Source organism: Hippocampus comes, unplaced genomic scaffold (genome assembly GCF_001891065.2).
Source record: "Hippocampus comes isolate QL1 unplaced genomic scaffold, H_comes_QL1_v1.1 scaffold190, whole genome shotgun sequence".
NCBI classification, from domain to species: Eukaryota; Metazoa; Chordata; class Actinopteri; order Syngnathiformes; family Syngnathidae; genus Hippocampus; species Hippocampus comes.
Window position 1 is genome coordinate 257,059 of NW_017805121.1, and position 12,050 is coordinate 269,108.

The 12,050-nt window shown below is 48.0% G+C and overlaps 2 protein-coding genes across 2 annotated transcripts; both read left to right on the top strand.

The window, feature by feature from the left end:
- Positions 1-900: 900 nt before the first annotated feature.
- Positions 901-5,255, top strand: LOC109513487 (histone H2A.V). The gene is made up of 5 exons (XM_019865998.1): positions 901-1,031; positions 2,675-2,752; positions 2,925-3,038; positions 3,545-3,674; positions 4,443-5,255. Exons 1-5 carry the CDS (start codon positions 1,029-1,031, stop codon positions 4,502-4,504), a joined length of 387 nt encoding a protein of 128 aa, XP_019721557.1. The 5' UTR covers positions 901-1,028; the 3' UTR covers positions 4,505-5,255.
- A 485-nt stretch (positions 5,256-5,740) lies between these two features.
- Positions 5,741-9,444, top strand: rnmt (RNA (guanine-7-) methyltransferase). The gene is made up of 5 exons (XM_019865973.1): positions 5,741-5,877; positions 6,250-6,520; positions 7,189-7,741; positions 8,046-8,355; positions 9,225-9,444. The coding sequence occupies exons 2-5, from the start codon at positions 6,303-6,305 to the stop codon at positions 9,311-9,313; spliced, it is 1,170 nt and encodes a 389-aa protein (XP_019721532.1). The 5' UTR covers positions 5,741-5,877; positions 6,250-6,302; the 3' UTR covers positions 9,314-9,444.
- Positions 9,445-12,050: the final 2,606 nt, after the last annotated feature.

Sequence of the window (12,050 nt, forward strand, 5' to 3'; positions counted from 1 at the left end):
GCCGAGTCCATTGTCCGTCAGGTCGAATATCAACGCCCTCCTTGGTGACGTGTTACCTTATTTTGCATTGACAGTTGAAAAGTGTTGTGCTACAACGTTTTTTTTTCATAGTTTATCAGTGTTTCTAGCTCACAACCCATCCTGTACACTCGAAGAGGTTTAATATTGATGCGTGATATACAATATTTCGATGACCTAAATTGTGTCTTTTGTACAGCTTTGAGAAAGGATGCCCCAGGAATGTTACCCCAGGAAGGACACTCCGCGATAAGTCCCGCCTACTTGGCGAGGAAGTAATAGGATACTGGATGCTTATCGGTTGCCCCGGTTGCCAATCCTCAATCATGCGTGGCTATTCGCCAGTTCACTTGTCCGTCAAGTGTAATTTAAACGCCCTCGTCGTTTGACGCGCTTTCTCGTATTTGCAGTTAGAAACTGCAACATCCTCAAGTCATGTTATCGCTCCAAGAAGGCGTTTTGAGCGGTAATCGACATTTGGAGCTGACGGCTAAACGTGTTAATAAGAGGTTTACCACACATATGTGATTTTCACAGCAACGATATCCTTTTGACCTATTTTGTATCGAATTGGGAAGGGATGGCACTGGAAAGGACCCTCGATCGTCCATTTGGGCAAAAAAAAAACAACCCAAAACTGAATGTTGATTGGTCGCCATGTTTGCCAGTCCGAAATCGGCTTCAATCCTGAGATTCTATTCGCCGAAATTGTTGCCCTTCAAGTGGAATGTCAACGCCCCCGGAAGTGTACTCGATTCCGGCGGTTGCGTGCGCAAAAGGCAGGCGCGATATAATCTCCGGTTGGGGGATGGGTGGACCTTGCAAGTCGTGCGTTTATTGGTCAATGCGAAGATTCGAAGGAACAACACGCAATCTGATTGGACGCCAGGCCTCCCATCACGGCTTTCACAAAAAAGACTTGCGAAAAGGGGCTTTGTTGTTTCTTTGCGCTCGGAAACCCAAATTATTTGCTCGCTACTCAGTTCTTCAATCAAATCAAGAGGAGGAAAATGGTATGTACGCGTCTACTTGTATTGCAAGCTTGCGGTGGGTCGGGGTGTACTCATCAAAAGGGAAAAAAAAACCAAACTAAGATATTTGTCATAACTAGAAAGAAAGCGCCGCGTGGAATCACAAGGTGTTTGGCTAACTGTCACAGCTAAAGCGTTAGCATTAACGGAGGGACCACAAGTACGAGTTAATTTATTGTATTTCATTTTCCAGGCACACTTCTATCTTTTAAGCGACAGTTTTTGTCAGCCGTGAGCAAGTTAAACTATGCTCCCGCAATTATTAAATTGCACCCAAAGTGGTATCTCAATAGTTTTGAAACGAGATGCGAGTTTTTTTCTATTTCGATTCCTCCTTTCAGTCTTTGCTGAATCACATGATATATTTCCAAATATTATTTTCTTGCACGATATGGTTGTATTTTTCCATTTGTAAAACGTTTTTGTCTTGACAAAAAAAAAAATCAGTTCAAAGTTTGTTTATATTTTTATGATTAGTCGTGTGTTTCCCTCCTAATGTTTAGTTTCTTTTTTAATATTGCTATTTTTCTGTCTTTAAATGCTCTTCTATACATTAGACCTATTATTTTTGTGGGACCAAAATAATTGTCGTATTTTTTGCATCAGTAGTGGTTCTTTTGCGGTGAGCGCCAACTGGCCGGCGAGCGTTATTTTTTTTGCCGCGAATCGCGCGAGAACTCTCAAGTCCAACTTGTGCGCGGATGCAAATGTGCCGGCTCGTGCCCTCGTGGCTCGAGCTCTCATGTCCAAAGTGCTGCCTTACTCCTTCGCCTCTTGGGTTTTGTTTCTCGTCTTTATTGAAAAATTCAGCAGTTACGCCGTTGAGAAATTTCGATGGAGTTCGTTGTGAAATAACAACAACAACAAGGAGGGGGGGGGGGTGTAAGGATGAGGCGGGAGCTTAATCATTAAAAGAGGTGAAATGAATTTTTAAAAATGAGGTTGAGGTTAGAATTCTGAAAAGTTCAAGAGTTCAACCTAGAGGTGGGTGATATAGAAGAAAACATTGGCCAGTTTATATCACAATAACAATGTCCCACGATATGGTTTCGGTTATTCGATGAAAGAAACTAGATAACACTATGACTGCTTACCTTTGCTCACTTTATATTGAAGTGACATTAATGAAACAGCCCTCTGTCAAGTGATTCCTGCATTCACGAGTGCTGCCGTATCAAATGTAAACAGAAGCAACATATTTTTGCACAAATGTAGATGTCAATCTAAAAAAAAGGCAGAAAAATAATGTTAATTTGCCGATGGAAGTTTTTTTTCTTTTTGCCAAATGACCTTTTCCCCAGTCATTTTGCGTATTACCAATTATAGAGTTCAGTTGGTCATGAGCAAGTAACGGCTGCTTTCTATTGGCTGTTGGATCGTCACCTGCTGTCAACCCCGTGACGTGTTTTGGTGCCCGTTTGTCCAATTGGTATTCGCGAAGGGGACGGGGAGCTCGTTTTGAAATCGGGTGATGTGGTTGGTACATGCATTGGGACCAACCGTCCGCACTTGATCTTGGGATGGCGTTTTTGGGTGCTCAGATACCGCGACAAACGCGAAGACGTTGCTCTCTTAGGCCTGAAGAAAATGCCGATGACATTGTGAGCTTGTATTGCTGCCCGCAGGCTGGCGGCAAGGCAGGAAAAGACAGCGGCAAGGCCAAGGCCAAGGCGGTGTCTCGCTCGCAGAGGGCCGGCCTACAGGTAAGGGAGGGAGCGCCATCGCACCCAAGACCGACACGCAAACCGTACAGTACCACCGCAGAGATTTTGTGGCTCGTGTGTGTGTGTGTATGTGTGCGTGTGCGTACACACCATTTGAAGTCCTACTGATATTTGATTCAATGTCTTTTTTTTTCCCCCTCCGCCTCTTCAGTTCCCAGTGGGACGTATTCACCGACACTTGAAGACTCGCACCACCAGCCACGGTCGCGTCGGCGCCACTGCCGCCGTGTACAGCGCCGCCATTCTAGAGTACCTCACCGCTGAAGTGAGTGTTGTGCTTATTAGGGGGGGGGGTCTTGCATACTTGTTCTCTCACACGTGTGTCACAGGGTATTCTTGCTTGCATGTGTTCTTATGGTTCTGTGTGTGTGCATGCGCATGTGTGTCGCAGTGTGTTTTGTGAGCGTTTTTGCATCTTTGTGTTCCTGTCTTCTTGTGTGGGTGTTTGTGGGTATTCTTTCGTGTGTGCTCTTCTGGATATTTGAGTGCTCGAATGAAGAAAAAAAATTGACTTTACTCTGTTTTATTTTGCCAGGTGGTTGCGCGAAATGAAACCGTCTGTGTCCGCATATATTTTTTCAGTAGGCTACTTCCCAAAAGGCGGGGGGGGGGGGCTTTTTTTCAGACTGCTTGAAAAATGTGCCGGGATCCGCATGATTTAATTTGATGCAACCACCTGACGAAAAAAAAAAAATTAGACCGCTTAAAATAATATATTGGGATCATTCTTCTTACGTGTGTTTTAACGGTTAAGTTTTGTGAGATGTTCAGGTCCTGGAGTTGGCGGGCAACGCGTCCAAAGACTTGAAGGTGAAGCGTATCACTCCTCGCCACTTGCAGTTGGCCATCCGTGGAGACGAGGAGTTGGACTCGCTCATCAAGGCCACTATTGCCGGTGGAGGTGAGTCGCACGCGCACCAAATCGTGACATTTTCCCGAAGCGCGGCCTCCATAATCGCCTTTCAAAATCAGACCTGCCACCAGCAGAAGAGCTGTTGCCTTCCGTACTTTATATATTATTTGTTCGTCTGGTCTCCCAAGTTGCTCTGTAGTGCTGGTCATGGCTGTAAAGCGTTGAGTGGTGATTTATGGCTCCCCCTACTGACGACACTCATGGACACCCTGTATATGTACCGTGATCCCTCGCTTATCACCGACAATTGGGTAACCGGCAGCCAGAAGTGAAAAACTGCAAAGGATGGTTTGCGCCCATTTCTTAAATGGAGTAACTAATACACCTTTCATTGTTTTTCTTATTTCGCCGCCATCTCTGTCCATCATCCGTGCGCTTTCTCAGCGTACACACTAAAATAGCAACCCGCATGCGCACATCATGTCCCCCCCCCACCACCACCACTACCACCACCACTGAATAAAAACAAAGCAAAGGTAGAATAGAAGAAAAAACGTCACACACCATACCACAATCACACATCGAGGCACAGTGAAATCGCGTTGATCACACAGGAGAGATTCAATCGCGTACAGTCAACTAGTGCGCGGCGATTTTGATGGGAAACGATTTTTTTGGGACTGTACAAATCATCCCACACGCTACTGAAATATACTTCAAATGATTGCAATTGTTTTCAACGCTTGCGAATTGTCGGTTTGATGTCACATTGTGTCAAAATGTGCAGTCTGACCATTTGTGTTTGTGCTGGTCCAGGTGTCATCCCACACATCCACAAATCTCTCATCGGGAAGAAGGGTCAGCAGAAGACGGTGTAGACGGCCCACCTCCAACCACACTTTTCTGGCCTTCCATAACCAGACCAGAGCTTTTTTATTTCTTATTTTTTGGGGGTCATGATGATGATGATGATGATGATAGCAAGCCAAGAGTGATTGTTTAGCATTTGTGTTGTTATACCTCCCCACTTAACTAGAATCACTTAACGACTTAAAAAAATAATAATAAAGAATTGTATGCATCGTGTGGTTAGAATGCTTGACAATGTCAAAACGGCGACAGTGAATTTGTTTGATCGGCCCGTTCTATGTTTTATACTGAAATTGTTAAAAGCGTTTTGTTTTTATATGATCTGTTTTGTGGTTCTTTCCTTTTGAATATAGAGCATGCGTGATATTTTCGAATGACGGCCAAAAAAATGTGCAACGGTGCTTTGGAAGTGCACGTGGCAAGTATTAGCTTTGATGCTATATTTTTTTCATTGAAAAGAAAAAAAAATGATCGCAAATGCTTACATGATTTTTAAACTTGAACAATTTGAGTGTGAGCTCGTGCCACCTTAGGGGGCGGCATATCACTACATATGTACACATTAGAAGTCGCTACATTTACTGAACCTCAGCAGGGCTTTGACACTCAAATGTACTGTCTGTGTGTACGCGTGCGCACAACTTGAAGTGAACGCCATGACATTCTTGTAATGAGCAACATCGGAACCTTTTTTCTTAAAACTGTGTTTGAGTGTGCGGGTGTGTGTTTTGGTCTGAATAAAACACCCTTTGTATGCGATCCATGGACTCTAGATGGCTGTCCCTGTCTAGTCATGAACGGTTTGGAAACGGTCAGTCTCAAATTGTAATTCTCTTTGAAACCGTATCCAGCGTCTGAGAGGGGTAGACTGAGAAAGAAAATGCGAACCTACAGAAAAGATGACACGCCTGATCGTACAACGCCGTATTAAGCAGTGACGGGCCAAAGAAAGCAGGGCTTCGGGGCGTGTCTCGATCTAAACGGGCGTCCCGACCGGAGTTCCGATTCAGAGCGCGTGTCGCCTCATTCGGGACGCTCTTATGTAATACTGAGAAGTGTTTCAAGATTTCATCAGGAGAGAGCTCATATGACTGAAGCATCGAGTTCCGAACCTTGAGCTGAAAGCAAGGCCTTAGTGCACAGGTGTCAAGGGTCACCGTCCTGCCTGTTTCCCATGTCTCCCTGCGGCAACACACCTGATTCACAGGATCAGGATCATTGTCCACTTCCTCTGGAGCTTGCTGATGAGCTGATCATTTGGATCTGATGTGTTGCAGCAGGCAGAGATGGAACACATGCAGGACACCGGTCCTCGAGGACCGGACTTTGACACCTGCGCCTTAGTGGTTCAGCCTTCCTTGTGCCCATCGCGAGTATTCAGTGCGTTTGATGGTTTCCCAATCTAAAATATCAATGGGAAAAGAAATGAAATTATTACTTTGTTCGACATCGAAGAAGATATCGGACGTGTTGTATGATTCATTGTGAATTCGAACGATGTTCATTTCGAAACGACGAAAACAGCCCACTTTTACCCCGCAAATAATCGGTTTTGAACTTATTTTGCGCATGCGCCGTCGCTACACGCAGCCTTGCCGGAACCCAAAGGAAGCACGAGGCGATCATTTATCCGTCGAAGACCACAGTCAGCATTTTATGATTATTTATGCTAAATTTTGAACTGAAATAATTTTCGCGAAAAGTAAAATCGGAAAAGAATCCATTTTAACCCCAGAAGTGAATGCTTTAAACGCGGAAACAGTCTCCCGCGCATGCGCCTCATCGACATACACAAGCGCAACAAACATGGACGCTCTTGGCGACGGCACAAAGGAAGAGAGGAAGATACTGAAGAGAAGCGGCGACGAGGACGATGAGCCCTCCGCAAAAAAGCCTCCGAGAGTCGAGGTCGACCACAACACAAACGTGGCCGACCACTACAACCGGCTTCAGGAGGCCGGACTGACCGCGCGTAGCCAAAGCCGCATCTTCTTCATGCGGAACTTCAACAACTGGATGAAGAGGTGGGCACGTTCTTTTCTCCCGGTCACTATTATTATCTCAGAGAGCAACCCCACACCGTGTGTGAGCAGAGTTTGCGAGAGGAGACAACCCTGTACTCAAGTAAGAATACTATTACTTTAGAACCATACGAGTTATCTTCCAAATAACTACTTAAGTACGGAAGGGGGGCTACCGAGTAGCCGGAGAGGAAACGCTATGTTGGTTCGGCAGGATCACAGTCACGTGACAGCGCTCAAGCCACACCTCTCTCCGACAATGAAAACAAACGAGAGCTCTTGACGTGACGGCGGAGAACGGCCGAAGCTACGCCGCGAGCAAGAACGGGAAAGACCTCCACCCGCAGAGCTTCGCCAATGAGCGTCCTCGGGTCCCAGAGCTTCTGTTCCAAGAAAAGCCGATCTAAGTTTACGATTTTTTGCGAGAAAGCAACCTAGTCGATCCGTTTGAACCGGAATTGTCTTTGTCGTGTGTTCGATGAAGGACGTGGTTTGCAAGCCATTGTATTCTGGTTTCATTTATATCGAAGAGCTTTTTGTTTTGAATGAAGCAGCTGATGAATCCGTGATTGAAATTTTCTTTTGCCGGGTATCGGAATATGCATTGGGCTAAAAAGGAAAAAAAAAAAAAACAATTCCATACGCTCTGAACCCCGTCTATCTGTCCACAGCGTCCTCATCGGCGAGACGGTGGAGAAGTTGCGCGATGCCGGCCACCGGCGCCTCTCGGTGCTCGACCTGGGCTGCGGCAAGGGCGGCGACCTGCTCAAGTGGCGCAAGGGCAACATCGGCCACTTGGTGTGCGCCGACATCGCCGGCGTGTCGGTGGAGCAGTGTCGCAGTCGCTACGAGTACATGCAGAGGAGGGGCCGCGGCGACGAGGGCATGTTCAGCGCCCAGTTCATCACGGCCGACTGCACCAAAGAGCTCCTGGCCGACAAGTTGGAGCGCCCCGACCTGCTGTTCGACATCTGCAGCTGCCAGTTCGTGTACCACTACTCGTTCGAGAGCCGGGCCAAGGCCGACACGATGCTGAGGAACGCCTGCGAGCGCCTCAAGCCCGGCGGCTACTTCATCGGAACCACGCCGGACGCCTACGAGCTGGTCAAGCGGCTGGAGGCGTCCGACTCGCTCTCCTTCGGCAACGACGTCTTCCGGGTGACTTTCCGGACCAGGGGCGACTACCCGCTCTTCGGATGCCAGTACCACTTCAACCTGGAGCAGGTAAGGCGCTCTCTTACCGCCTTTTCCCCGCTTTTTGTCTTTGGCCGCCACCTTTGGAGTGCCAAGAAATGATCGGCAAGCGAAAAAACGAGGGACTCCCAAAGTGGCTCAAGCAATTTTTACCCGTTTGAAAAGCTTGAGTATCAGTGGATGAAATGGGTGGGGCCCCGCTCTGCGCTTGTTCTCCCTTTTGACTTCCGGATCGGCATCGGGACTTGTAACTTCTGAGCGCAGTTTCCTTTTGCGCAAGTGTGCGCGCTTTGACCCAAGTGCGGCACGTGAGTACTTTTGCCGTCGCACGTAGGTGGTGGACGTGCCGGAGTTCCTGGTCTACTTCCCTCTGCTGGAGCATATGGCCTCACGTTACGGCATGCGCCTGGTGAGCAAGCAGCGCTTCGGCGAGTTCTACCGCGACAAGGTCAAGCTGAGTCACCACCGCGATCTGCTGATGAAAATGGCCTCGCTGGAGGAGTTCCCGGCCCGGCGCGGCGGGCGTCTGACCGCGAGCGGGCGGGCTCCGCCGCCGGGATGCCTCTGGGTACGCTCAGCAGGTCCGAGTGGGAAGCCACCAGCATCTACCTGGTCTTCGTTTTCCAGAAGATGTCCTGACGGAGGTAACGCCGACTCCCACCGTGCATACGCCCGTTCCGAGCCCCACACGCGATACGAATTGCCGTCTCGCCCGGATAACGTACGCACAAAATGCGCCGTTTTGGCCGCCGGGGACTCTTTCCTGGCCGGTGCTCATTTGTGGCCGTGAACAACAAAATGTCAGCGTGTTCTGGGCGGAGTTTTGGGTCGAGCGTGCGCGTGAGAATGCTCGTGGGTGGCCACCAAATAGGACGCATTGGCCAGAAAAGGCAAACACGCCGTGCTGCATTGGAGACGATCGGCGCGCAAAATTCACATCCCTGGTCTCAAAACTAGCAAACCGCAAAATACTCATTTTTGTTCAAGAAGTGTCTATCGCCTCTGTGAAATGCTCGTTTGTGGCGACAAAAAAAAAAAACCCAACAAGCACAAATTTGTGGGCACAAAAGACAATTCCTTCTGGCACCCATTTGGTATCTTCTCCGCCTCCTTTGGAATAAGCCCCCTGCGGAGCACGCACGCCGCAAGACTTCAAAGAATGTTGAGCCAACGTTTTTGGCCTCGCAAACAAGACTCGTTCTTTGATTTGTTTCCCCTCGGCGTCATTTCTCGGGTACGCCTTTTTAATCGTATTGATCTTCTTCAGCGCTGCTGCTTTCAGGCACCTTCGGTTCCAAACCACGGAGGCCGCGGCGTGTTGCAATTTCGAGCCAAGGTGCGCTCCATTTGCCTACCTGGGCATCCAAGTAGTTCACGGGAGTGACACGAAAGCCGCAAATCCGTATTTTGCGCGCACGTCGTATCGATATGGTGGCCACAACGACAATTTGATTTGTTTCCCCTCGGCGTCATTTCTCGGGCGCGCCTTTTTAATCGTATTGATCTTCCTCAGCGCTGCTGCTTTCAGGCACCTTCGGTTCCAAAGGAACGGCGACTGCTGCTAAATGGACAATCTTCGGTGGACATATTGTGAAAGAGTGACTCTGAATTTTTTTTTTTTTTTTTTTTTTTTTCCGGATTAAAAAAAATCAAATAGTTGGGACTTTGGCGTCCTGCGTCCATCTATCAAGTGTAAAATTACAACACCAAATAAATGTTTTGTTTAACTGAAATGTGTCTTGGGGCGAGAGAGTCTGAATTTGTCTTTTTCTTTTTCTCGTCCTTCAATCAACGGTGGCGTCACAATTAGACTCATTTACATTATTACACCTCCCACATGGAATTTTGAGGAGCAGGGAAAGCTCGATCAAGATTACTGTTATTCAAAAAAAATGCTTTTGTTAATGCAGTCCAAGTAAAAATATATTTGTTCTTAATGCCATCCTTATATGAGGGGGGGGGTCGCCTCATGAAGCGTTGACAACAGTAACGTCAATGCAACAGCTGCCTTGTTGTTTTTTGTAAGCAACTGGTATCTTTGTTAAAAGGTTTTTCAAGAAATGCAAATGATGCCCTGATTTCTTTTTCAATGCCCCCCGCTCAATTCCAGCTGCTTGGTCACGTGCAGACGGGTACAGTTTTATCCCTCGGAGGCAGCGGCACGGTTCTAAAGTCACTTCTATCCTGATCGTCTCGTTTCGCTTGCGTCAGTGGACTGTGGGTGGTCCTTCTGTTGTCGTCAGCACCAGGAGAAGGTTCTCTACCATCTTGAAGAACAGGCGGTTGGGCTCGGCCAAGTACAGTGATACCTCAGTTTACGAATGCTTCCGCTGGAAGTGCTCCGGGCCGATGCGGGCCTTTAGCTCCTTTCCCTTTCCTCCTCCTACCTCCTTCATTTCCGACGCATCAGCCATTCGGAGCGGCACGCCCAAGATGATTCTCAGTTTTTATCCCTTTTTACGTCACGCGCAGCCTCGTCGTCCTCCTCCTCAGGGGTCTTGCGGGGGCGAGTCCCTCCCGTCATCAATAAATTAGAGAGTGTCGCAAGAAAACAACACCAAGGCACGGAAAGCCCAAATGCTGCGTGGCTTCTGAACTGGCTGTCACTTTGTTTCAACTTGGTCTCACGGAAAGAAAAATAAACTTTTACGATGACTTAAAAGCATGACTTCAAATCTTAACATTGGCCTGAACCCCCGATCCAAATGGGAAAGCAGACCCTTAAACCAGAGTTGAAAATCTAACAATAATTCTTGTTTGAATTCCTAAATCCGGCTTTGAGTACTAGTTTAGAGATATAAGTAGTACTCCAAGAGTGGGGGAAAAGAAGAAACGAAAAGGGAACATGTTTTGTTTTGTTTTGTTTTAACGCGAACCGGAAGCGTTATCAATCGTTTCCGGTTGACCGAGCGACAAACGTTCGATCCCGCGAGCAGCACTGGCAAAGCTTCCCTAAGGCGAGTCCGTCGAGGGGCGCGTAAGGCCGACCTTTGGACCGGTCCAGGCACTTCTCCCGCCCGGCCTCCAGGAGGCAGTAGAACCCCTTGGTGCCGTTGTAGCAGAAGTGCTCCGAGCCGATGCTGACCGGTAGCTCCAGGAAGCTCTCGGCCCGTCCCAGCTCGGGGTAGGCCTCGCGTGTGGCTGTGCCATCTCACACGCTCAAACTTTTACGATGACTTGAAAGCATGACTTCAAATCTTAACATTCTTGTTTGAATTCAGAAATCCGGCTTTGAGTACTAGTTTAGAGATATAAGTAGAACTCCGAGGTGGGGGGGGGAAACGAAAAGGTAACATGTTTTGTTTTAACGCGAACCGGAAGCGTTATTAATCGTTTCCGGTTTACCGAGCGACAAACGTTCGATCCCGCGAGCAGCACTGCTTCCGGTGCCTGGTGTCGGTAATGTCGCGTTTCTCACCAATTTGCTTCTTAATTCACATCAAAAGTATTCGAAGTATTCGTCTACGAGCACGTTCATCAATTTTCAAGTTGTTGGGCAAGTAGACTTCGCCGCCGAACGCGATAGCCCGACCGAGCGAGCAAGCTAACGAACGCAAAGAAGCCCGGCATCGAATCCGGGTCTCGTTGTTTTGTTTGCCCCCCATCCCCCCAAGAAAAAAATCAACTCGTCGCTTGTTTCGTTTGATCGCTACTTGACTAGACTAATGAGGTGAAACGTTGATCATGGCTCGGATCGAGCTCGGCCAAAGGCAGGGCGACACAAGTGCACTACTGTGGACTCGAGCAAAGTTTCGAAGGCGACTTTTTGGATCAAACAGCCTCGACGCGTGACAATAGAGCAGACGGTTATTCAAAAGAAGTCAAATCAAGTCAAGTCAGTACAACTTTCTTGTCAAATGCGCTGTTTGTGCAATATACAGCACAGATGAAATTTCTTTCCTCTCAACCAGACAACAAGAGGAGCCGTTGCGGGTGCCGGCGCCGCCATCAAAAGAACAACATACAAGACACAGGCAGTCGTGATATCTGAACCACTTTTCCTGCATACACTTTGTTGTTTGAAGCAGATGTAATTCCCCCCTTTTTCCTCAGGTAAAAAAAACACCGTACTCACCGGGAAGGCTGATGATTCTGGTCGACTTTGCTTTTGATCCTGTTTTGGGGAAGGAACGATAACACCATACTCACCCGGAAGGCTGATGATTCTGGTTGACTTTGCTTTTGATCCTGTTTTGGGGAAGGAACGAACCTTCAGTGTCGCACAAGCTCATTCCAGTGATTGGATGTTGTCATTTCCGTTTGGTCTCCGAGGTAACAGGAGCGACCGGGCTATGGGAGACAATGGACCGCATGGCAGCCAACAAGAAGCCGGGCGGGG